The sequence below is a fragment of the Erythrolamprus reginae genome, chromosome 7 (genome assembly GCF_031021105.1).
Source record: "Erythrolamprus reginae isolate rEryReg1 chromosome 7, rEryReg1.hap1, whole genome shotgun sequence".
Lineage (NCBI taxonomy): Eukaryota > Metazoa > Chordata > Lepidosauria > Squamata > Dipsadidae > Erythrolamprus > Erythrolamprus reginae.
The window spans coordinates 34,257,614-34,284,814 of NC_091956.1; the positions used below are offsets into that span (position 1 = coordinate 34,257,614).

Consider the following 27,201-nt stretch of genomic DNA (forward strand, 5'->3'; position numbering starts at 1 on the left):
TGTCATAAGTAGGAGTAAACAATTCCATTTGTTCCCATATGAATAAATGCATATAGTATATTATAAAAATACATCACATTATTAAAATAATTCAAATTAGCTGAACATGTTCTTATTGTAATAGAAGTTATTCATTTCAATAGGTCAACGGTTCAACTATAATGTTATGTGGACACAACAAAAATGGAATAGAAATGGAATTTAGTAATCAAGGCTGTAGCTTTTTCATTGTTTTTGTTTTAGGTGATTGCTATTTAAATATGTTTTTCTTATAATTTCCACTATCCTAATTACATGAAAAACTGAAATTTGATGTATATTATTTTGGTTCTTAAATGGGAATTATCAAGATATTATTTTTATAAAGCATAGTGTCATAGCGAATAAAAAGTTACTGCCTTCAAAGTAGCCAGAGTGAAAGAATTTCAGATTCTGGATTTAGAAAAAATTATAAATTACATTGTTGTGTTTAGCAAATCAATTACATAACCAGTTAAATAAATGTGTATGGTACCATAGCAAACACACTGTTGAAATTCAATTGTCCTGTAACTGAGGCAATGGTGATTTGTCTCAGTTAACTTACTTGTAAAAACTCTCTAACATTTGATCCCAATACACGTAAGATGGTATCATAACCAGATTCTTGACAAAACACAAAAAACATCTTCCCAAACATTTGAAGGATTTCTCCAGCATTAAGGTCTGCAGAATAAACAAACAAATAAAATAATAAAATTATGTGTTTTGAAAGTGTCAAGGTCAATACTTTTTGCTAAGCAATACATAATATTACAGCACTGATTAAGTAAAATAATAAAATGAGTAATGTTAACTGATACTATAAGGAATTCAGCAAATTATAGTCTAGAAAGACACACTATGTCTATTACTTATTTTTCAAAACCAGTTTTAAAATCTTTATGAGAACTTAAAATAATTTTAAAGATTTCAGATTAGATAACCAGCACATTTAGAGGAGCTTCAAGAATTGTCTTAAAGTTCAATGGATTGGATTATGTGAAACAAATTCTTCAAAACATTCTGATTTACACATGCACATTTGTTGTTCTAAAACAATGATATGCAAAACACATTTGAGAAGCGCATATATGGTAAATATTTTGTATTCTATCTCACACAAGTCTAATTTCAACAAACTACAATTCATAAGTCTGTTTTAAAACAACAATTTGGAACAAACTATATATAATGTTAAATGTATTAGACAAGCTTGTGTTTATATGTGCACATATGCATATACCGTATTTTTTGGAATATAAGACCTTAGTTTATGGGGAGGAAAATAGGGAAAAGAATCTGCTTACCAGGTATTCATCTGGCTAGCGTCCTTAGCCAGCACATTATTTTATCACCTGGTTAGGGCTTTAAAAAAACCTTATTATGAAAGAGTAACAATGAAAGAGCTTGCAAGCCAGTAAGAGCTGGGAACATCATTAGCACCTGGAAAGAAACATTTGGAACAAGTAGAGCAGTGGAAAAAACCCTGCAAAGACTTAGGGGTGGGAAAACATTCTTCCCAGAGAGAAACAATGAAAGAGTCTGCAAGGTAAGAGCTGGGAAGATCGTTAGCAGCTAGTTAGGGCTGGAGGAAAAAAAGATATATTCAGAGTATAAGATGCACCCAAATTATTGGCTGCTTTTAGGGAGGAAAAGGGTGTGTCTTATTCTCCGAAAAATACGGTCTATATATGCACATCTAAGTGGCAGAAATCAGCCAGTGAAAGAGATAACAGTATCTACTGAGATTGTAATTTATAGGAATATGAACATAAACTTAGCCACTTCAGAGGAAAATTGATCCTCTGAAACAACTATCTACCTTGTAAAGAAAGTGTTCCTTAGCAGTCCTGAGGCCTGCTCTTAATTTGAAATAAACATTCTAAGAATGACTGCATAGTACTATTGTCAAGCCATTGAAATATAATACTCCAGACTGAATTATAAAACATAAAATTAGCTGAATTGCATCATATCCTTTAGAAGCAATGCTGAAAGAAAGTCAAATTTACTCACTGAGGACTTTACTTGCTGCAGCAACCAAATCATACGTTTTGGAATCATCATAAATAATTCTGACCAAAAACTGCCCTTCCTCATCCAACTGTGCCTCTCTCCTAGAACAAAGTACAACATGTTTTTAAAATATACACACACACACACACACACACACACACACAAACACACACATATGGGACATTTATAAAAGAGATCATAGTTGTTAATCTTAACACTGAAAATGTGTTAAGAGTGAAGATGTAATGTGGCCCAAGATTATAATCTTAACAGAAAGAAAGAAACAAGTATAAATATGTTATGTTTTGACTCCAATTCTAGAAGGCCCTCAAATATAACATAAGAAAAGGTAACACAACATAACATTACAACTTACTGTGTGGACCTTTGAAAAGTAAAGTTCACTCCTGTCCTGCATGGACAACCGGTATAGTAGAGTAGACATCTATTGGCTCAAGGTCATTTAGCTGACTTTGTATTAAGGCAGGTGTCTAAGGCAGGTCCCCTGGTTTTAAACCTGATGCCTTAGCCACTTCACTAAACTGGCTCATAATTAAATGTTAGTCTATTTTTTTAAAAAAAAACATCCAATTAATTGGATGACTAATGACTAATTTTCAAACGTTACACATTTTTAAATATTGATAGAATTTTTTATTTTTCTCATTGCAGAAAGTTGTGAGGTGCTCTTATACATACATACATACATATATACATACATACATACATGTAATATTAATATGTAGCATTATGAAAATAAAACTATTTAAACAATTAACAAGTTTCTGGGCAAGGACCTTGGAGTACTCATATATAATGACCTAAGTGCAGAGCCCACTATAACAATATTACCAAAAAGGTACTAAGAGTTATTAATCTAATCCTGCGTGGCTTCTTCTCTGGCAATATTAATCTATTAACCAGAGCATACAAATCATTTGCTAGACCAATTCATCTATCTGGAACCCGCACTGCATATCAGATATCGATACAATTGGCAGAGTCCAAAAATATTTCACAAGAAAAGTTCTCCAATCCTCTGTTTGCAACAGAATACTTTATTCTACCACTTGAAATTTTGGTCTTAGATAGCCAAGAACTTCACTGCCTTCGATCTGACCTAAATGTAGTTCACAAATACATTTACCACAATGTCCTACTTGTCAGTCAATTCAAATTTAATGTAAACCACTCCAAACTCGACTGCAGAAAATACAACTTCAGCAACAAAGTAATCAATGCTTGGAATACACTACCCAAGACTATGGTTTCTTCCCTAAGCCCCCAGAACTTTAATTTTAGATTATCTACTGTTGACCTCCCCCCCATTCCCATGCAAGCGCACAGACCTTATTGAAACCTGGGACGATGTAAAAATGGCCAAACAAGCAAACTGGAAGCTTTCTGAAGCCTCGGAGTGCAAAAAACAGCACAACTGGCAAACTGGAAGTCTGTTTTCTGAGCTTCTTGCTTTGCCCATTGGGCTGTTTTTCATACTCCAGAGCTTCAGGGAAGCTGTTAATCTGTTAAATATTCAAACTACATGTTCTTTGCTAAATGTCTATGGAGCTTCTCAGTCATTGAGGTCATGGCTGTCCCAAAGGTGCTTTTTCAAGAGGCAACTGGACTTACTAGTTTTTCTTTGAAGACATTTTGCTTCTCATCCAAAAAACTTCTTCAGCTATGGCTGGATGGTGGAGAATGAAAGGATTTATACTCCTTGCAGACACATGGTCATTTACATTCTTTTTACAGTCATTGAGGCTACCTGAAGGTTTATCTATGTCATCAGGGTCATCTGAATAGTGCAAATGGATGTGGAGTCTTGGAATTGTTGAAAGGATTGTGTTGTAGTCTAGAGTTAGCTGATATTGTATCTTTCCCCCTCTGTTGAGAGGATTGTTCCAATTTTAAAAGAAATGGCCTTTTTCACCCCTTTTTCAAACCAGCGGTCCTCTGTCCAAAATGTGGAGTTTGCTATCTTCAAAAGCGTGGCCTTTGTCTCCTAAATGCAGATGGAGTGTTGAATCTAGTCCTGATAGGTTTGTTTTCCTATGTTGTGCCATGTGTTTATAAAGTGGTTGTTTTGTTTACCCAATGCACAGATATTGCACATGGCTCACTGCATTGTACTGTACATACCACATCGCTCAGTTTGTCCTTTATTAGTTACAGACTGCACTCTATAATATCAACATGAAATCAAATTAATATTCAATTGAATACATTAATATTTAAAATACTGCATGAATTGTTCACAGAGGTACACTTCAAATATCACAAAGGTATTTGTGGCACAGAATGCTGGACTCGGTGGGCTTTGACCTGATTCAGCATGGCTCTTCTTATGTGGCTCTGATACTAAAAGCAAAAACATGGGAACGTATAAACTTGATACTCAAAGCACATTAAGCCAAAATGGTTTCTTTTCAATTCAACTGAAAATTATGTTTATCAACCCAAGAAGCATGTCTGTTGAAGAGAATAGGTTTACATTACCAGACCTGTCAATTAAAACTTAAACAGATTCTATTAGATGTGAATACAGACTTTGGGGGTGGGATGGTTTGTGTTTTGTTTTAAAACATTGCTGACATCATTTTCAAGAGCAGAGATGCTTTCTGTCCTAAAGTAGCATGAACACCAGTCAAAATTTTATTACTAAACCTAGTAAAATATTACAATATTTTTGCAAATCCTACGATCTAATCATTAAAATTTCGATAACTATATTATATATTTTTTAATATATTGGTTGAAACTATCCTAGGACAGCTATTTTTGGAATACTTCCATTTGCAATTTGGCTTTCTTCTCAAAATATTCTTAAAGCATAGTAGTATTAAGTTGAAATGTCTATATGAGATTTCCTTTGAAAATAACTGCTGAGTCAAACAAATACAGAATAATTACAATAAGTGATTGCTGTCATATTTTCCTCCTAATCTGGAAGATGCTTCATTCTAGCCAAACTGATTTGAAGAAAGAAAAAAAACCAGATATAGATGGAAAGGAAGTGACAGTAATGGAGGATACAAAGGAGCTTAATTCCAAATTATCTGTAATAATATAAAACTTGTTTGTTGATTCTATTATTGAAGTACCTTGATAAACTTTGCCATAAATAAAGTCATGCACTGAGACTCATGAATATCCAACATTCATTTCAAATTATTACAAGCAAAAACAATAATGTGCAACAATTAATAATTGCTTAATACTTCTTGTCATAGACAAAATTGTTTTTATATATCATTAGCAAAATAAGAAGCTAGGAAAAAAATTTCAAGCAAAAGCATAAATGGACTCTCAGAGGCACTTGGATTAGTTAAATCTAGTTAATTTACATATTAGAAATAAACAATGGCAGTGTTTCTTCTGTAAAATTCTAGTGTTTCTATTCCTGTCAACTCTAAAGTAAGAAAACTTGAGTTACTGCTACCAGATCTGGGCTACAAAAATCTGTTCATCTATTAGAGCCACTTTGTCAGGAAAATGGGTGGCATCAAAATTTAATAAATACATAATTTAATAATAAATAATCAGGTGGTAAAAAAGGATACAAAAAAAGTAGATTTCATATCTCAGATACAGATATGCACGGTAAGCTAAATACATTCATTGTAAAACTTTAAACTGACGTTTATCTTATCAAATCATATTTCAAATTTAGCACATATTAGGATTTAGAGGGGATGATACTGTAATGCACTGTTAATCAAATGTTTTGTAACCTACTTCACCCATAGTAGATGATGAGAGTATGTGTAAACACTAAAACAAATTAATCTAATTCTTGTTCTTTTTGTGTGTGTCATCAATCAACATTTATGTTTGACCTATTTTTATCACAATTTGGTTAATTCAAGGACAAGACAAAAAGAGCATAATAGTGTATTTATTAGCAGTGAATTTATTAGCACAGAAAGAAATGGAAGTCACTGTTTATGTTTTGAAATTAAGTTGGGTGAGCATATGTAAATAGTGATCAGATTATAGAGGATACTGAGCAGACTTGTCTGTCACATGTATAATTTACTCCATTGGATAAAGGGCAGTGACTGTCATTAAATTCAATAATCCAAATAACTGAGCACATTTAAGCTGCATTAAACTCAGTGACAGAGATTTATATAAACAAATAAGTCCTTATGTTTGCATTAAAACAACTTACTTTGGTGTATTATGCTTTCTATTATGTAGTCTTAATATTTCGATCTACCATATTATATAAGAGTATCTTCTAAAATTTCCTTTCCAAATTTTTCTTTGGTGGACAAATGATATAGATCAGTGATGGTGAACCTTTTTTTCATCAGGTGCCAAAACAGCGTGGGTACGTGCTATCGGTCATTCATGAGTGCCCATAATTCAATCCCTGGGGAAGGCGAAAACAGCTTCCCCCACCCTCCAGAGGCCTCCTGGAGGCCAGAAATGGCCTGTTTCCCAACTTCTAGTGGGCCCCATAGGCTCATGTTTCACCCTCCCCAGGCTCTAAAGGCTTCCCGGTGAGGGTAAAAATGTGCTCCCCCACCCCCCTGGAGGCCCTCTGGAAGCCTAAAACACCCTCCCAGAGCCTCTGTGTGAGCCAAAAACCAGCTGCCATCAGACACATGCACGTTGGAGCTGAGCTAGGGCAACAGCTCGCATGCCAACAGATATGGCCCTGCATGCCACCTGTGGCACCTGTGCCATAGTTTTGCCATCACTGATATAGATCAGATTAACTTTGACTTTCTAACAAATATATCAGGGAATGTTTTTTTTGCAAAATAGCATTCTTAATACAGTGGAACCCCGACATAAGAGCTGCTCTACTTACGAGCAACTCGAGATAAGAGCTGGGAGGGGAGAGATATTTTTGTTCTACTTACAAGCCCAAATTCGAGATACGAGCGCCAAGGAGCTGTCTCCTGAAGCCGAACGCTAACTTCCGCGTTCGGCTTCAGGAGACAGCTGCGAAGCGGCGCGCGTGTTTTAAAAGGTTGCAGCCGGCCTGGGGGGCTCGGGGGATGCTTGCAGCCGGCCTGGGGGGCTTGCCAGCACCCCCCCGAGCCCCCCAGGCCGGCTGCAACCTTTTAAAACACGCGCGCGGCTTCGCAGCTGTCTCCTGAAGCTGAACGCGGAAGTTAGCTCTTTTTCTTTCTCTCTTTTACCTTCCCTTCCTCTATTTCTTCTTTTCTTTCTCCTTCCCACCTTCTTCCCTCCCTCCCTCCCTTCACTCATTCCTCTCTTACTCTCCCCTTTCATAAGTTTCCTTGCTTCCTTCCTCTGTTCCTGTCCCTTCCCTCTTTCCTTCCTTCCTTCCCACCCTCCGTCCATTCATTCACCCATTCCTCTCTTGATCGCTTAAAGCCGGTCCCTGGTGCAAAAAGGGTTGGGGACCTCTGTCCTACAGGATTGGGTGGCAGAGAAGTTGAACATATGTAAATTTAAAAGTTTAAGAAAGTTTACAAGTTAAGTGAAAGAAACTTCATTATTCATTTATATGTACATGTACATTTCTTCATTAAAAACTTGTCTTTCTGCATAATTTAGACTAACTTTGTGAGTTTTTTGAGGGCTGGAACCAATTAAAATTATTTACATTAATTCCTATGGGGAAAAGTCGTTCGAGATAAGAGTTGCTCGACTTAAGAGCCCAGGTCCGGAACGAATTAAACTCGTATCTCGAGGTACCACTGTATTTCTATTTGTTCACTTTTTGCAACAACCTTCTACCTTAGAGTGGTAACTATAAGCAATAAGCAAAATGACAAAATGACATGGGTAGGTAAAGGAAGGACAGTGATCATGTTACCAGTTCAATGTTTTGCTCCATATTTTACAAAGAAATGCAGCATTCTATTGCTCTTCTGCTAACCAAACTGTATGCAAGCTGATTGCATAGCACTATTATTCCTTATCTCTGATTTATGGCTATGGTAGAAAACATGACATATAACCTTAATGCTCTGTTTAGATACTGCACTTCCTATTCACTATGAAATCCCTTGCAATAAAATTTTAATATAAAAAGGAGTAGCTCATCAGTAGAAATGCTCCCAAAAGAACAATGGCAAAATAGAATGGAGATCATCCCCCCCCCCCCAAAAAAAGAAAGCACTACATTTCTTTATAAAGGTTAATACAATTCAACTATATCTAGGACAAGTGACTTAAATATTTCCTGAAGTGATGTTTACCATTTTACATATTTCTCATTAAAGCCTATATTCAAGATCAATTGTGTGCACAGAGGCATTCTTTCTATTAGGTATCTTGCTATTCTAACCCATTTTTTGTGTAAGATAACAAGAATTCATTTCAGGGATATTTTTAAATTTGTTTTGTTCAGATTAATTTATTGTAGAATATATTCCAAAATAATCTGACACGAGTGTCTTGATAGCATATTTGATTTACACTATATACTGTATAAGAAAGCAATGTTTCACATGTGGTGCTGAATATGACATTATTAACTTTGGAAGAGATAAATCTAAAAAATAAATGTGGATCTTTGTAAATATTTTTGGGCTCACTTGTAAATACCAAAGGACCTCTTGATAAGCTCTGGAAATAACATTGTTTAGAAAAGTGGCAACACAATTTAGAAAAGTACTGTATTTTTCAGAGTATAAGATGCACCGGAGTATAAGATGCACCTTAGTTTTGGGGAAGGAAAATAGGGAAAAGAATCTGCTTACCAGATATTAATCTGGCTAGCATCCTTAGTCTGGTCAACTTCAGCACATTATTTTATCCCCTGGTTAGGGCTTTAAAAAAAACCTTATTTGGAGAGAGTAACAATGAAAGAGCTTGCAAGCCAATAAGAGCTGGGAACACTGTTAGAACCTGGTTAGAGCTGGAAATAAACATTTGGAGCAAGCAGAGCAATGAAAAAAAAACCCTGCAAAAACGTAGGGCGTGGAAAACATTCTTAGCAGAGAGTAACAATGTAAGAGCTTTCAAGGGGTAAGAGCGGAGAACATCATTAAACACTGGGTTCGTATCGCGAAGAGTTTGTTAGATGAGACATTCGTAGGACGAGGTACCACTGTATAAGATACACCTGAATTTTCAGCTTCTTTTAGGGAGGAAAAAGGTGTGTTTTATATTCTGAAAAATATGGTATATCTCAAAGATAACTTTTATCAGAATGCATCCAACATTTAAAAATTATTTCTGAATAAAGCTTACAAATTAATAGTGCTAATTATCCTGGCAGTAACAAATGACTTTTTAAGACTTTTCTACACTGAGATACAGACAGTTATGCAAAACCATTATTTTGGTGATTAGCAAATTAGGTGATCATTAGGTAAATCATTCGCTGTTTAACTGATGGTGAATATAAAAACTGTTCTGAAGTTAAATGTTTTTTTCAGAACTGGAGGACAAATTATTAGTTTCTCTCAGAATACTTGCTATAAATTGCTATACCTGCTCATTTATCACCAGATGTGGGCTGGGAAGCACAAAACTGCATCAAAACACAGGTGCACCTGCATGTCCGCATGCAATTTTTCTACCTGCCCAGGAGCAATAAAATAATTGCACTGGACTCCGCTAGCACTCAGAGCCACAGGGGCAAGCACACATCACCGTTCCACCTTAGCAGCCCACCTTATGTCTATCACAAAAGTCTACAAATAATGATTGGTGACCATTGCTAGGAGTATGTCCAAATGGTTGGTTTGTTAATATATAAACAAGCCATCAAACTGTTTGTATACATTTGAGTACTTTAACTTTAAATGTACTGCTGTAGGATGATTGGCTATGGTGTTTTAGGTTGGCCATAAGAGGGAGCCATAGATCATAGTTGGAGGCCGATGTGCTCCAGAATTCTGATTCATTCATGATTGACTGTGTGTCTAATAAGGAATTGTGTGTGAAACTCTGTTACTCTCTGAAAGTATTGAAGTGCTAATTAGCTGTAAATCTTTGATGTTTAAGACAAAGACAGGCTGTTAAGATTATAGTACTTCTTGATATTGACTGACTAAACATTAATGACCTTGACTGTTTAATTGAACTGTGCTATTTATCTAACTGTGCTATTTATCTAAAAGTAAACTATTTTATATACTTTAACTAATCTGTTTGTGACTGGGTCATTACTTATCATTTAATGGAAATCTACTGCAATCCCACATTCCTAAACGCAGGTCCCTAATAACTCAGTGGTAACTCTGATCACTCTTCCTTAACAACCATGGTAAGTTTTACTTAATATTTCATCTGTTTTTTGTTTTTTTATTGTTCTGCTTTAAAATCTTCCACTTCTTTGTAATGTTTTGACTGCTCTTTAACAGAAGTCTTTTCCAACTAATTTTATTTAAAACCAGATCTTTTTATTTCATTTTATTTCAATATCACCAAAAACAATCATGAAAGAAAAAATGGATTGATTCTCAACTTTGGGATTTACAAAGGATATAAAATCTGTTACTTAACAAAATTATTCCCAAACACAAAGGATAAAATGTCTATTTACAGAGGACTGCTACATACCCGTTATCACTTAAGAATGTAGCTATTCAAACATACTTTTATATATTGCTTATCAATTAGAATATCAGGAATTTGGTTAAGATGTCCTATAATATATCAGTGGGATTGATCATTTTGCCATTGCTAGTAAAGCAATGATAATGTGAAGGTCCACAACAAAATTACTTTATTCATCTTATTCAAAAAAGATTGCATTTTTATTTTAAACCAACTTATTTTTGCCTACTGAGAGAAACATGGAGCCCTACTCATTGGTGGGGTTCAAATAATTTAACAACTGGTTTTCTGCTGGGTAGGCATGGCTGTGTAGTCATGTGACTGAATGGGCATGGCCTCTCCCAGCCTCTTGTGACTATGCAGATGTTGCAATGGTTGTAAGTGTGCAAATGGTCATAAGTAGCTTTTTTCAGTGCCTTTGTAACTTTGAATGGTCACTAAAACTATTGTAAGTCAAGGATTACCTGTACAAAAATACAAAAAAAATTCTCTGCTTGCAAAAAGCTGCTCTAAATACCAATCATTAGATAAAAAATGGGGGAATACACATTGAAGTTCAATTATAGCTACAACCATCATGGAAACCTAAACCATTCTGTCTTCCTTTTGATCAGCAATACCTGCAATCCAGAGTTACAAATCAGGCAGGGTGCCAGAGCACTGTAAGGAATTAAAATGGTTAAAATGTAATGATAACTATCAGAGCCAACTCTTGCTCATAAAGTAAAACTCTTTAGCAGAGAGGTCATTTCAGCTCTCCAGAGAGTGGATGGACAGACCACATTTTTCAGAGTATAAGACACACCTTTTTCCTCCCTAAAAGAGGCTGATAATTTGGGTGTATCTTATACTCCGAGTACAACTCCGCCCCCCACCCCAGCCCTAACTATCTGCTAACGATCTTCCCAGCTCTTAACTTGCAGGTTCTTTCATTGTTTCTCTCAGTGAAGAATGTTTTCCAAGCCCTAACTCTTTGTAGGTTTTTTTTTCAGTTTCATTTTTTATTCTAACTTGCTCTGACCTAACCAGGTGCTAACGATGTTCCCAGCTCTTATCAGCTTGCAAGCTCTTTCATTGTTACTCTCTGCAAATAATGTTTTCCAAGCCCTAAGTCTTTGCAGGGTTTTTTTTTCATTTCTCTACTTGCTCCGAATGTTTCTTTCCAGGTGCTAATGATGTTCCCAGCTCTTACTGGCTTGCAAGCTCTTTCATTGTTACTCTCCTAATAAGGTTTTTTTAAAGCCCTAACCAGGGATAAAATAATGTGCTGAAGCTGACCAGACTAAGGGTGAATATCTGGCAAGCAGATTCTTTTCCCTATTTTCCTCCCCAAAAACTAAGGTGCATCTTATATTCTGGTGTGTCTTATACTCCAAAAATACAGTCCTAGGTCTACAAATGCCAAGCTAAAGAGGCAAGTATATAGGGGACCAGGTTCAAGTCTCTTCCCTCCCAAGCTTGTCAGGATCACAATAAAATTGTACATGCTACAGATATCTGTTCTGCCGGTGTGTCTCAACCGCCCGTAATTACAGGGTAATTAGTCCAGGAAGACACACACCACATGATAAAAGGAAAACCCAAAAGTTTTTATAAAACAGCTCCCTTTTTAAATGTCAAAGTGATTTTCTGGTACACACAAGGCACAGGTTAAATGCAGTCCAATTGCTCACCCAATAACTGGGAAATTGAGTCCAATTCTAAAGTCCAGAGAGTCCACACACACAATCCTGAAGAGCAAAAACCATGGTCTTGACGAAACAATGAATCAGATAAACTGCCATGAGGTTAAAACACCAGACTGCACTTTTATCTGTAGCACTAATTACAGCAGCCCCACCTCGTTTTCTCTTGTAATAATCCTTCAGTTGTTGTCTCCTATGCATCACTCTACGCATATGTGGATGTGTCATTAATTCTTGTTCAGAATCCAGGGATGATACAGATGACTGATCTCCTTCTGGGCTGTCTGCCAAACTCCCCTCTTCCTTGTCACTCATGCTTCGTCGGCAGATTCTACTGGGAGCAAAATAGGCCTGCGGCAGGAGGATGTCTCCCCCACATCCATCTCCACATTCCTTGGGGCAGGAGCTGGGCCAGAGCTAACCACAACAATATCTAAATAAATTTCAAGCCTGGTGCTATCTTACTAAGCCTTATTATCATGAGAGAAAACTAAAATGAATTGAAGGATCCATACCCCTATCTTTTTTTTAAAAAATCTTACTCTCAGTGAGCAATCATGTGCCTTGGCCACTCCAAAGCAATGAAAGAGATTCCTGTCCCAAATGTGCTTTTTCAAGAGGCAACTGGACTTTCTGGAAAGCAAGAAAGTTCAGTTGCTTCTTTTAAAAAAGGACATTTGTGACAATCTTGACCTGGATGACTGAAGAATCCCCATAGACAAGGGACTCCAGTGCTCAGTGAACTGACAAAGTACCCTTTCCCACCCAGGAGAAGCAATTCTTGTATCCATTTGCACCACCAGCTGGTCTCACTCACTTCACAAGATATCCTAAGGAAGTCATCCAGATTTAAGCAAAGATCACATGCTCCCAGAAAGGCAGTAAAAAAAACCCAGAGTGCCAAGCATGCATCCTGCCTCTTGGAAGTACACCCTAAAAGGACAATGCCAGAAACCACTAAAGCAGTGTAAAAAGCTTTTACACTTAATAAAAGTACCAACAAAGGGGGGGGGAGTTCCAGAGAAGCCGCTCAGGCTACAGGAAATCTGGGCGTACTGCCAAGAACCATTAACTGCTGTTACAATGTAAGAGGGCTTAATTCAGATAAAGATAAGCAGGATTAGGCTACAGATAACACAGAGGCACCTCAGAATGTCTTCTTTCTGCCTTCCTGACAGATGAATCCTGTAAAGTGGAGAAAAACAAAAGGCTGTTGGAAGGAGATTTCTTTTAACAACCGGTTCTCCAAACTGCTCAGAAAGTTAACAAACAGTTTTCCTGAACCAGTGTGAACTGGATGAATCCCACCACTGCATATAATGAATGAGAAGCTCTAACCTGAAATCTACTTTTACAATGCAGCTAACTGCTGGGTGATGCCTGTACAGACCTAAACAGAGTGTCGGAGGAGTGGGCTTACCCCTACGAACCTCCATTTTGGCTGGCAAAGTGCAGGACGAATGTTGAAGTCTCTCTACGGTTGTTCGTAAGAGTGAACAATTACCATGTTGCTGCAAGGTTCATAGTTTTGGGACTTGTTCACTAGGGGACACTCATAACCTGAGGATTATCTGTAGTTTACAATGGAAGCTCATATATACAAGCTGTCGATATAATATAATATGTCAAGCTTGTTGTCCAACTTCATGCTTATTTATTTTTATTTTCAGAATGGTTTAAAATGATAAATCCAACTCCTATATATATTCTTCTATGTCTTTTAATATTGAAATAGATGTCAGGACTTGCCTTTATATAGACAGAGTGCATATAAATAACTCCAATTAGTTAGGACAAGCTGGAACATTTGGCAGTTGTTGCTGTTGATTACTGTTACAGTCCAAGAGCAGGAAACCATATGAATCCAAATCCTCAGGAAGCAGTTGGAATATTTCTGAGATAAACCTGATGTTGCACTCTAATAAGATAAATGCTACTTTTAGCCTTCCCTTTTTGAGAGACAAAAAATAGCAAAAACTATTGTTTTATGGTTTAAAACATTTTTAAGACTGGCTTTCATTTTAGCCTAGCTGTCAACAATAGCTGAAAATTTCTTGTTCTCTTAGCTCCCATTTTTTTCTGCAGATAGACAAGGTAAACAGCACACATTAACACATTAATTCTACAATGTTAACTGGTTTTTATATAAAAGCAAAATAAATACTGTATGATAGATATGATAAATGTTCATATTTAAAAAGACTGCAATGCTTTCAGAATTTTTGTTTGATAGTCTAAAATTGATTTGTCTATTTTATTTGTTTCATAAAATAAACAATTCAAGAATAAAGGATTGCTTGAATAGCAAATGCTTCACAGGGAATATGACTTTTTGCTTAGCAAAAGACTACACAGTATAATGTGCAATCGTCATTTCCTATTTTTAGGGAGGGGGAAAATCCCCTTCATAGATTTCACCATGTATGGAAACCATGATCTACAACTCTGAACACATGCCAACCCACAGAACTGTCATGTTATTTAAAGCATTGTACTTTAATATAAATTCTGAACTTCAATAGAAAAACATTAAAAATATGTTTTCAGAAAGATTTTTCCTCCCAAATATTCTGATCTCAATAAACAGGAAATCATATGATATTTTGTTTTATTGAGATGATTTCTTTCTTTTTTTATAGAATTGATTTAGAAAACGTCAGTTCAAAGGCTGACTTCTTATTAGCATAGCTAATGAAACTATCCTCATAAATGGCAACCTATGCTTAGTTGCTATGTTCTTCTGGTACTCTATCCTGGTTGGTAGGTAAAAGCTATAAAATATTATATAGTACGATATTATAGTTATGGACTAGGGTAAATATTAAATGCATTCTCCATTAGGATGCAAATCACATAGAACAGTGGTTTTTTTCAGGAAGAAATGAAATTGAAATATGGATGTGGGCTACCTAGTCAATTTCTCAATTTCCCACTCTAGCCAAGATGATAAGAGTAGATTTTAATTCTAAGCATTCTTGAATTGAGATATTTTTAAACCTTTTGCTATCTGGATTCTGCATGGCTTGCTGGCTGATTGACAATCTGCATCATACGAAAGGCTCATTTTTCCATTTTCAGTGCAGTCAGTCATGATATTATATCAAGAAAATAGAATGTGGATTCAAAGGTTTATCATAACACCACTGCCTTCATTGACAAGGTTATTTCAAGTTTTCACAGAATTCAATAGAAGCAAATATCATAAGTTGAATAATGGACTACCACAATGGACTATCCTTGTTCCAGCAGCACCTGGAAAAAACAAGTTGCAAGATTGAAAAGTTGCAACAATTTTCTTGAATAGATAGGCTGGAACAACCTAGGTTGCTGATGCTAAGCTAGCAAACTTCCCCTTCCAGTTCTGCCACCACCACAAGCTGCTCAAGTTGACTCCCGGCCTGGCCTAGGCCACTGCTGCAAGCCGTTTGAATCAACTCCCAGCCCAGCCCTGCCGGTGCTGCCTCAGAAAGTCCCAGTCAAGTGCTGATTCCTGGGCCGGCCTAGGCCACTGAGCTGCTTCCCCCACAATGTCCATGGCCTTGCCTGGCAAGTTCCAGTACTGTGTCTGTATTGCATGTGGTGCCTGACCTAGCTAGCAATCTGCCCCAATGACCCTGGCCTTGCCTGGCTAGTTCTACTGCCACCGCTGCCACATCTCTATCACACATGGTACATGGCCTAGATAGCTATCTGCCCCCACCCACCACATCCCTGGCCTTGCCTGCCTGCCTTCCCTATTCACTTCGCTTTTGTAAGCGAAATAATATTTTAAAAATTGTCTCCAGCTTATCTGCTGCCTTGCTTCATGTGGCCCAACATTGTCGGTATGATCCACATGGGAGCCTCCCTGAACCTGCCTGCCATGGTGACCTCCCTGCCTTGGATAAGTTGCTCTTTTTTCTAATGAGCAAATTTTTAAAATAATTTTAAATAAATTTTTAAAATGTAAAAATTCACTATTTACATGGTGTACAGTTGTGTAGAGTTAATTTTATGTAATGATAATGATAATATTCATAACATTAATAATGATCACATACTAAAATTGTTTATCCTTTTTAGTGAACTTTCCTTAAATAATTTGTTCTGCCAGCATGTCCCAACCGCCCGTAATTACGAGGTAATTAGTCCAAAAAGACACACACCACACGATAGAAGGAAAACCAAAAGCCTTTATCAACAGAAAAGCAGAAAAAACTCCCTTTTTAAATGTCAAAGGGATTTTCTGGTACACACAAGGCACAGGTTAAATGCAATCCAATTTCTCACCCAGTAACTGGGAAATTCAGTCCAATTCCAAAGTCCAGAAAGTCCACACACAATCTTGAACAGGGAAACAGCAAAACCACGATCTTGATGAAACTATGAATCAGGTAAACTTCCACAAGGCTAAACCAGTACACTGCTCTTTTTATCTGTAGCACTAATTACAGCAGCCCCACCCAACCACAGGTGGCCTCACTTATCTCCTGTAATAATCCTTCAGTTGTTCTCTCCTATGCATCACTCTACGCATGCGTGGGTCCGTCATAAGTTCTTGTTCAGAATTCAGGGATGATAAGGATGATTGATCTCCTCCTGGGCTATCTGCCAAACTCCCCTCTTCCCTGCTACTCACCCTTCCTTCGTCAGAGGAGCCTTCGTCGGGAGATTCTATCAGGAGCAAAACAGGCCTGTGGCATGTGGATGTTTCCCCCACATCCACCTCCACATTCCTTGGGGAAGAAGCTGGGCCAGAGCCAACCGCAACATAATTGGTCTTTTCTTTTATACTTTTAGATTTCTAACTTCTGTTTGTTAGCCATTGATAAAATTTCTCATGTTAAGAAGTATTCAGTTTCTTCCTTCTCCTTAATTTTAAGGGTTCTAATATATCTATTCTAATATTTTTATTGTATTTTTATCTATAGGGATCTCTTCATTTTTTTCACTGTTGTGCAAACATAATTGCAGCCTCTGTTCATATATTCTTGTATTTTAAACTGAAGGATAAATTTCAGAAAAAGAATTCAGTATTGCTCTGAATTGCCTATTAATTTCATTCTTAATCTAACTTTTTAGATGATTTTGTACTATATCTTTTTCTTTTGCACTATATATATATCTGCGTAAAAAGCTTAAATACATTATTAAGATAAAAAGTCTAAAAACCATAGATGACTAAACATGGCTTCCCCTATCTTTCTCTCTGCTATAGAGTGAGCATTCCATTAGGGACTATTGGTGGTCCAGGTAAGACCTGAGTTAAGATAAAATATTCTTAGCTAGGAAATATTTCTTTTTGCCAATTTTGTGTTTGGTGTTATATATACCGGCCCAAAATAATAAACTCCCTTGGTTTGTTAATTATATTTCCATTTTAAGTATTTATTTTTCAATTAATTAATTGTAATTATGAAAATATCAGCCATTCCTTTATATATGAAGTGCAACATCTTTTGCATGTCATTCTTATAGGCTATCTTTTTCAAATCCACTTTCAGTTCAGTCTCAGTCTTGTTTGGTGAAACTTGTTCCTCTTCCAAAATTTCTTTTAAACACCAACTATAGTATTAGACACTCCTAAAAGTACTGAATATTACTGATCTCTGCTCCTGCTCGCCCGCTTTCTTTGCTTGCCAATCTTCACCGTGCACTTAATTTTTAGTAAACTGCTCTGCCCAGGGACTGCGTGATCCTCCCTCCTACCCATGCTCTGACAGTGAGAACAATAAACCCATGGAACAATAAATCCACCATTGGGCTGATATGCAGATTGTTAAACATTGTGCAAGATTGTCTGTGACATGTGTTCTCTGGTTCACTATAAGATTTGCATGAAACAACACCAGAGGTAATTGCCTGTATATCTGAATTGGACACCCAGTTATGAGGTCAGTGCCATATCCTCATATAAGTTATACTTACATGAACTTTCTCTCTCTTTCTCTCCCCCCCCCCTTTTGTGTATGTATGTGTATACATTCACACACACACACACACACATATATACACATATATACGTACTTTTTTCATGTTCTCATCATGTACTAAATAAATAAATAATAAACTGAAATTATTGATTTTATTTCTAATTCCTTCAACCCAACTTCAGACCATATTTATTTATTTATATTTATATAATTTATATATTTATTACTTTACATTTATATCTGGAAACAAGAAGGAAAGAAAAATGAGATCCCATGCCTACTTGGAAAAAGTATTAGTGAATTACAGTGCCATTGTTTCAGAAATACCGACCTGGAAGATATTTGTCGATATTACGATATAGGAAGATAGTGATGTTAGTCTATGGCAGCCAAAATTCAATATGGGTCTGGCAGCATCTTATCAAATTAATACATATTATGAAAAGAAAGGTTTCCATGAACTGTGTCACCCATCACAGTATCTCAATATGATTTCTTAGGCACTATATGTGTTTGTTGTAATACATTCACAATGAGTCAGTATAAATTAAGAATATTTGCATAGAATTTTATCTGAAGCTGAAGTGATATTTCAAATTAAGATAATCAAAAAACATTTTTGCAAGCAAATGGATAATTTGACAATACAAAAATAATACAATATTGTAATGATTACAATATTGTTGTCAAAGCAAGTAAGATATTTTCTTTTATTTGAAAGCTATTTTATACAATGATAGGTAATGAAGGAAAATAAGTATTGATATATCAGGAAAGGAAAAAATAAAGAAAGTTTTTAATTAGATCTTATTTACTTATTTACATCTTACATCTTCATGTAAATGACACAATTTCAATATTTGTTTCAGACAGCTTGGTGTTATATACACATGCCCTTTGCTCTTGTCACGTTAACATTATTATCAAAAAAGGTTTATAGATACTCTTTCCTTTTACAGGCTTGGAAAATTTCCAAGATCATAAATGTAAACCTCTTGCATTGACACTGATAGGGTCACCTTGTGAACACTGATAGACAGACTTCTCTGTCTTTACTTTAGAATATTCTACTTCATGTACTGTATTAATAAAGAACTTATTATCCTCTTTAGATCCTTCTTTTCATTCATTCATTCATTCATTCATTTAATTTGACTTCTATGCCGCCCGATCCTGAAAGACTCAGGGCGACTTACAGCAGTATAAAAATTACAATTAACAGCAATAATAAAAAGAAGTCAAGGGAAAAAAACCCTAATTTTTAAAATCATCATTAAAACTAAGACAATTTAATAGCATACATACTAATCATTCAAACCAATTCAAACACGTGAACAAGCTAGTGGTTGTTTTAGGGCCTCAAGGCCTGCAGGCACAGCCAGGTCTTCGTGGCCTTACGGAAAGCCAGCAGGTTGGGGGCCATATGGACCTCGGGGGGGGGGAGTTGGTTACATAAAGTCGGGGCAGCAACAGAGAAGGCCCTCCCCCACGGCCCCACCAACTTAGTACGCTCTAATTGGTCTAATTGGTCTCTGGGAGGTATGTGAATGAATTATTTTGTTTTGTTCCCCATCCTACTGAATTATTTTAATAATTATTTTAATATTTTATTCAATTTTAATTGTCTTTTAACACTTTTTTTATTATAAACTGCTGGTGTTGTGTTCAGATCTGTGAGACCCGAAATCAAAGTTCGAGACCCTGTAAAAACTTTTCCCTGCATATGTGAAACTTGAAATTTCATGACTTTGCATCATTTCAGGGGTTCTCTCTATGAGAATTTTTTTGGGGGTGTGGGGCAATGTTCCCTCTAATTTCTTTCCGGTGTGGGCAGAAAAGTATAGTGTCTGAGCGACAGTCCCTTTGGGACTGGGCGGCATAGAAGTATGTATGTATGTATGTATGTATGTATGTATGTATGTATGTATGTATGTATGTATGTATAAATAAATAAATAAATAAGAAAAAATTCCCTTCTTTTTTTAATTAAAAGAAATTAATAATAAAACAAAACCAAAATCTATTACTATTATTACTATCTTCTCCTCTTTTTCCATCCCTGTCTCCTCCCCCCTTGTGTGTGTGTGTGTGTGTGTGTGTGAACTCTTGAACCATTTTCAATAACAGGTGAGCTATTGGAAATGGTTCAAGAGTTCACACACACACACACACAGCTGGGGGGTTTTTTCTCTGTTATTATTTGGATGCTTTTTACCATATGCTTTAAATCAAGAGTCATTTCTCTCTCTTTCTCTCTCCCCCTCTTGCTCTCTCTCTCTCTTTTTCTCACTTTCTCTCTCCCTCTCTTTCTATCTCTCTCCCCCTCTTGCTCTCTCGCTCTCTCTCTCGTTTTCTTTCTCTCTTTCTATTGCTTTCTTTCTCTCACACTCTTTCTTTCTATCTCTCTTGCTTTCTTTCTCTTCTCTCTCTTGCTATCTCTCTCCCCCCTTTCTCTCTCTCCCTCTTTCTCACTTACTTTCTCTTTCCCTCTCTCTCTGTCATTGAGGGGGCTGGGAGAGCGCTTTCTCTGAGCGCTTCAGGAACGCCTGCCCTGCCTCTACTGCAGCCCCCTTGTTGAAAGTCTGGGACAAAAGCGCTCCCAGCAAAGGGGCTGCGAGAGGGGCGGGGCGGGCATCCCCGAAGCGCACGGAGAAAGCCCTCTCTCGCAGCCCCCTGGCAGGAGGCAGTGGAGGAGGAGAGGGGGCGGATCTGGCGGGCGGGGGGCAGGGCCAAGATGCCAGGGGCGCGAGGGGGCCGGAGGCACCGTGGGGAGGCCGCGGCTCCCTTTCCTCCTACTGCTGGCACTTCCCCGCCCCCGCACACACCCCCACAGGCTGGCAGGGGGATGGGGAGCGCGCGCCTGTGGAAAAGGGTGCACGGGGGGTATTTTGGGGTGCGTGCGCACGCGCGCAGCTTACGAGGAACGCTGGTGTGGGGGGCTTCTTTCTTGCTGAAAAAAATAGGACTAATAGTTCCCGGGTCACCCTGACCCGGCCCGCAAATTCTTCATTTGAGGTGCTTATGTTTGGTCAATTTGAAAACCTTTTTCACTTGGAAAGTAGTCTGAATATTTCTACACACAATGATATGAAAATTGAACTGAAAAAAATAATGCTTATTGGTTAATTTAATCATAAAAGGCAGTCCCCCTTTTTTGTGAACTTTTTTCAATTTATAGATAGTTTAGCCTGCAAAATGTGTTCAATTTTACTAAAGTTGGTGTGGGATTGGTAGTTTGAACATTTCTGAACATAAGAAAAATATAAATGAACTGAAAAAAATGATGCTCCCCCCCCCCAAAAAAAATGCTTGCAACCATTTTCACTTTAAATTTTTTTAGGCTCCAAATCAGAAATATTTTTAATATCTTAGGCATTGATTTACTAAATTTAACATTGCTGATCATCATAAAAATATTTTTGGGGGGTGGGGGCTAACTTTTTTCTGGGCAAAATTTTACCTACACTTGTACTGTTCCCGGGTCTATTTGACCCGAAACAAAAAAATTCTTTTAGGTACAGTGGTACCTCGAGATACGAGTTTAATTCGTTCCGGACCTGGGCTCTTAAGTCGAGCAGCTCTTATCTCAAACGACTTTTCCCCATAGGAATTAATGTAAATAATTTTAATTGGTTCCAGCCCTCAAAAAACTCACAAAGTTAGTCTAAATTATGCAGAAAGACATGTTTTTAATGAAGAAATGTACATGTACATATAAATGAATAATGAAGTTTCTTTCACTTAACTTGTAAACTTTCTTAAACTTTTAAATTTACATATGTTCAACTTCTCTGCCACCCAATCCTGTAGGACAGAGGTCCCCAACCCTTTTTGCACCAGGGACCGGCTTTAAGCGATCAAGAGAGGAATGGGTGAATGAATGGACGGAGGGTGGGAAGGAAGGAAGGAAAGAGGGAAGGGACAGGAACAGAGGAAGGAAGCAAGGAAACTTATGAAAGGGGAGAGTAAGAGAGGAATGAGTGAAGGGAGGGAGGGAGGGAAGAAGGTGGGAAGGAGAAAGAAAAGAAGAAATAGAGGAAGGGAAGGTAAAAGAGAGAAAGAAAAAGAGCAAGAAAGAAAGCTGCAAGCCCCCCCCCCGAGCCCCCCAGGCCGGCTGCAACCTTTTAAAACACGCGCGCCGCTTCGCAGCTGTCTCCTGAAGCCGAACGCGGAAGTTAGCGTTTGGCTTCAGGAGACAGCTCCTTGGCGCTTGTATCTCGAATTTGGGCTTGTAAGTAGAACAAAAATATCTCTCCCCTCCCAGCTCTTATCTCGAGTTGCTCTTAAGTAGAGCAGCTCTTATGTCGGGGTTCCACTGTACTTAAATTTGGTCTTTTCGAAAACATTTTTGCTGGGAAACTAGTTTGAACATTTCTGAACAAAATGATATGAAAATTGAACAGAAAAAATTGATGCTTATTGGTTTATTTTGATCAACCCCCCCCCCTAATTTTTGAGCATTTTGTGTCAGTTTATATTTTTTTTAGGCTACAAATCTCCAAGGGATTTTCCCCCAAAAGGTTTGATATACAAAATTGAACATTCCTGATCATAAAAATATATAAATGAACTGAAAAAATTGATACTTATCGGTTTATTTTTGCATATAAGATCATATGGTCTTATACTAGAGTATAAGCCTACTTGAGTATAAGCCTATTTGAGTATAAGCATGGAGGCCCATTTATGAGCAAAATAAACCAATAAGCATCAATTTTTTCAGTTCAATTTTCACATCATTATGTTCAGAAATATTCAAGCTACCAATCCCACACCAACTTTAGTAAAATAGAACGCATTTTGGAGGCAAAACTATCTATAAATTGAAAAGGATTTCACAAAAAAGGGGGGGGGTGTACTTTATGATCAAAATAAACCAATAAGCATTTCATTTCAATTTTCATTTCATTGTGTGCAGAAATTGTATGAACAATTTGCGGTCCGGGTCAAATAGACCCAGGAACAGAACTTTAGGATGTTGTTTATGTTTATGTTTATTTAGATTTGTATGCCGCCCCTCTCCGCAGACTCGGGGCGGCTCACAACAAAGTGAAAAAACAGTTTACAACAAATCTAAATTTCTATGTGTTTTTGAACAGAACAGCGGGGTTAAGATATGACTACTTTGGACAAAATTATGTTAAATATATTTTTAAAATTGGTATATGTAAATATATATTGTTTCTTCCTGAAATATTATTTCTCAGCAAATAGTTTATTTTGTTACTTTTAAAACTAAATAAAGTGGACCAAAAATACACTAAATAAGATACAGTATATGAATTACCTGTCTGATCTTCATGTGTGTATTTTGGGGATAAAAGTGGCTTAAATTCAGAGTTTATGATTCAGACTGATTCTAATTCAGGTAAAGATGTTATAATTTTTTTGTAAGTTTATTCATTTATTTACTTATTCAACCGATGTGCCACTCTGATTTAAAAATGTTAAAATACCAAAACAACCAATAGTAACATTAAATTTAAATTGGTTTAAAATTGAGAAAGCTAGGGGGAAGGGAGCAAGATGTACATGGAGGAAGGGGGTGTTGTGTGTCTAATCTTAGTCTTTCGCTATGTCTAGAATGGTATGCCCTACTTGGGGTTCCAGGCTAGTTGGCAGAGTCAGGTCTTCAGTCCCTTTAGGAAAGCTGAAAGGGTATTTGCACAATCTTCCAAAGGGTATGAGTCACAGCAGAAGCGGCTTTTCTGGACCCCACCAGCCAGAATTCATTTACCAACTGGGTTCACAGCACGTCCTTTCATCTGGCTTGGGTGGGACAAGCCAATCCCATTGGGTTAAAAAGGTTCCTCAGATAGCCCGATATTTAATCTTTTAAATTAGCAAAGTCCTACACCTAGGCAAGAAAAACCCAAGACACACATACAAACTGGGAGAAACCACACTTAACAGTAGTGACTGTGAGACAGATCTCGGAGTCTTGGTGGATAATCAAGTAAATATGAACCAGCAATGTGCAGCGGCGGCTTAAAAAGCCAACACAATCTTAAACTGCATCAACAGAGGGATACGCTCCAAAACTAGGGATGTGCTAATACCACTATATAATGTCCTAGTCAGACCATATCTGGAGTACTACATTCAATTCTGGTCACCTCACTACAAAATGGACATAGAAACTCTGGAAAAGATACAGAAGAGAGCAACTAGAATGATAAAGGGCCTGGAACCAAGACATACAAAGAGAGGTTGCTGGAACTGGGCATGGATAGTCTAGCAAAAAGGAGGGCCAGGGGGGACATGATAGCAGTATACAGATACTTGAGGGGTTGACACAGAGAGGAGGGAGTCACACTAGAAGTGTGCAAGAAGCATTATCAACAAGTTGTCTGAATTCCTCACCCTACTTGACACCAACTTATTTGACTTAATCTTTGTTTGTAAAACATGGCTGAATCCTTCCTATCCTGACTCCTTCATCACACAAAGTAACTACCTGGTCTTCCGGTCTGACCGTGAATCCCGCAGAAGGGGTGGTGTAGCCATATTCTACAAAAGCTCACTCAATCTAAAAAACATTCAAGTTGCACATGATCTTATCCTCCCTGAAAGCCTAGTTTGTGACATTTCCCTCAATACTACACTCCGTTTCCTACTGTGCTACAGAGCTCCAAACTACGACATTACCCATGCAACTAAACTAACCTCCCTCCTAACTTGGGCAACCTCCTGCCCCCATACCATTATCTTCCTTGGTGACCTCAACCTACCACACATCAACTGGTCACTAAATGAATGCTCCACTGAACCTATACATACCGCCATCTATAACGCCGTCACCAGCCTAGGACTGGAACAATTAGTATCAAACAACACCAGACTCAACAACTGTCTCGACCTCATATTCTGCAACAGCAAAAGTGCTATCTATGGACTGCACACAAAAGAACCCTTCTCCAACAGCGACCACAGTACGATCAACTTCAACCTCATCCTATATCATCTAAACACTTACCAGAATAACGTGGCTCCTAAGTACAATTTTAGGAAAGCCAACTATGATCTCATAGATGCCAATCTCTCAATCCTTAACTGGCAATCCTTGTTCTCTAACTGCATCACCACTGATGATCTCTACAATATGTTCTTACTCCAAATCAAAAGGCTTATAGAACTACATGTGCCACTCACTTCTTCCAGAGGTAAACGAAAAAATAACATACCTGTCTCGATAAAGAAACTACAAACCAAAAAAAGAAACAAAAAAAGCCCAGTAACCAACTTTAAAGTCTGCTACAAAAGCTTATGCCAACGAATAAAAGCAGAATGCCTCAACTATCACAGCAAACAAGAGGAAAGCCTCCTTCGCACCAAGTCTAACCGAGCATTCTATAACTTCGTCAACAGCAAACTCAATGACTCCAGACCTATTCAACCACTCGTAGGACCCAATAACAAAGAATACCATGATGACCCATCCAAAGCCAACCTTTTCAACTCTTTTTTTGGCTCTGTTTTTGTTAACAGTAATGTTAACATTTTCGCCCCATTTTCGCAAAACCCACTAAAAAACCTAACCCAAATCATCTTCACTATAGACCGCGTAGAAAAAGCAAACCTTCCCTATCTGCTGGACCAGATGATCTCTGTGCATACTTCCTAAGGAAACTTTCTTCTGCTCTTGCTGAACCCCTAAGCATTATCTTCCAAAAATCCTTCAAAACAAGCACGCTCCCCAAGCTGTGGTCCAAAGCAGTAGTCATCCCCATTTTCAAAAAAGGAGACCCTTCACTAGTGGACAACTACAGACCAATATCTCTCTGTTGCGTCCCTTGTAAAATCATGGAATCAATTATAAATCGATCAATCACCCTCTACTTAGAATATAATAACCTACTCTCAAACAAACAATTTGGATTCAGAAAGAAATTATCCTGCAACCTACAACTACTTCACTGCAAAAACATTTGGACTACCCACCTCGACCAAGGAAAATCCATTGATGCAATTTATATAGACTTTTGCAAAGCCTTTGACTCAGTGGTCCACGACAAGCTACTCCTAAAACTCAAATCCTATGGCATCTCAGGATTCCTCCACAACTGGATTACTGCATTCCTGTAAACAGGCAACAAATTTTCAAAATAGGCAGCGCCATCTCCACCCCCGCCCCTGTCATAAGTGGCGTTCCCCAGGGAAGCATACTAGGGCCTACTCTCTTCATTCTCTACATCAATGACCTCTGTGACCATATCGAAAGCAACTGTGTTCTTTTTGCCAACGATGTGAAACTTTTCAACACCACTGACAACACACTCACTCTCCAAAAAGACCTGGACTTTGTTTCAGACTGGTCTAACACCTGGCAACTTCAAATATCAACCAACAAATGCTCTACCCTCCACATCGGCAAAAAGAATCCAAACCGCACATACGAACTGAATAAACAATCTCTCACTGCCAACCTACACTCAGTAAAAGACCTTGGAATACTAATATCGAATGACCTAAGTGCTAAATCCCACTGCAACAATATTGCCAAAAAAGCTTCTAGAGTTGTTAACCTGATCCTACGCAGCTTCTGCTCAGGCAATCTCACACTACTCACAAGAGCCTACAAAACTTTTGCCAGACCCATCCTAGACTACTGCTCATCTGTCTGGAACCTATACCACATCTCAGACATCAACACTCTTGAAAATGTCCAAAGATATTTCACCAGAAGAGCCCTTCACTCCTCCACTCGAAACAGAATATCCTACGAAAATAGACTAACAATCCTGGGCCTAGAAAGCCTAAAACTACGGCGCCTTAAACACAATTTGAGTATTGCCCACAAGATCATATGCTGCAATGTCCTACCGGTCAATGATTACTTCAGCTTCAACCGCAACAACACAAGAGCACGCAACAGATTCAAACTTAATATGAACCGCTCCAAACGTGACTGTAAAAAATATGATTTCAACAATCGAGTTATCGAAGCGTGGAACTCATTGCTGGACTCAATTGTGTCAACCCCTAACCCCCAACATTTCTCCCTCAATTGTGTCAACCCCTAACCCCCAACATTCTCCAGACCAGAATACCTTCGGGACCGCCTTCTGCCG

At 37.7% G+C, this 27,201-nt stretch overlaps 1 protein-coding gene across 1 annotated transcript in view; it reads right to left on the reverse strand.

Moving 5' to 3' along the window:
- The window catches only part of GUCY1B1 (guanylate cyclase 1 soluble subunit beta 1), a 92,548-nt gene that overhangs the window by 45,516 nt on the left and 19,831 nt on the right, over positions 1-27,201 (reverse strand). The window contains exons 3-4 of the mRNA XM_070757307.1: positions 2,038-2,138; positions 587-705 (exon numbers count right to left, since the gene is read on the reverse strand). Of these exons, the coding sequence (XP_070613408.1) occupies positions 587-705; positions 2,038-2,138 (220 nt within the window). The remainder of the gene's footprint in view (positions 1-586; positions 706-2,037; positions 2,139-27,201) is intronic.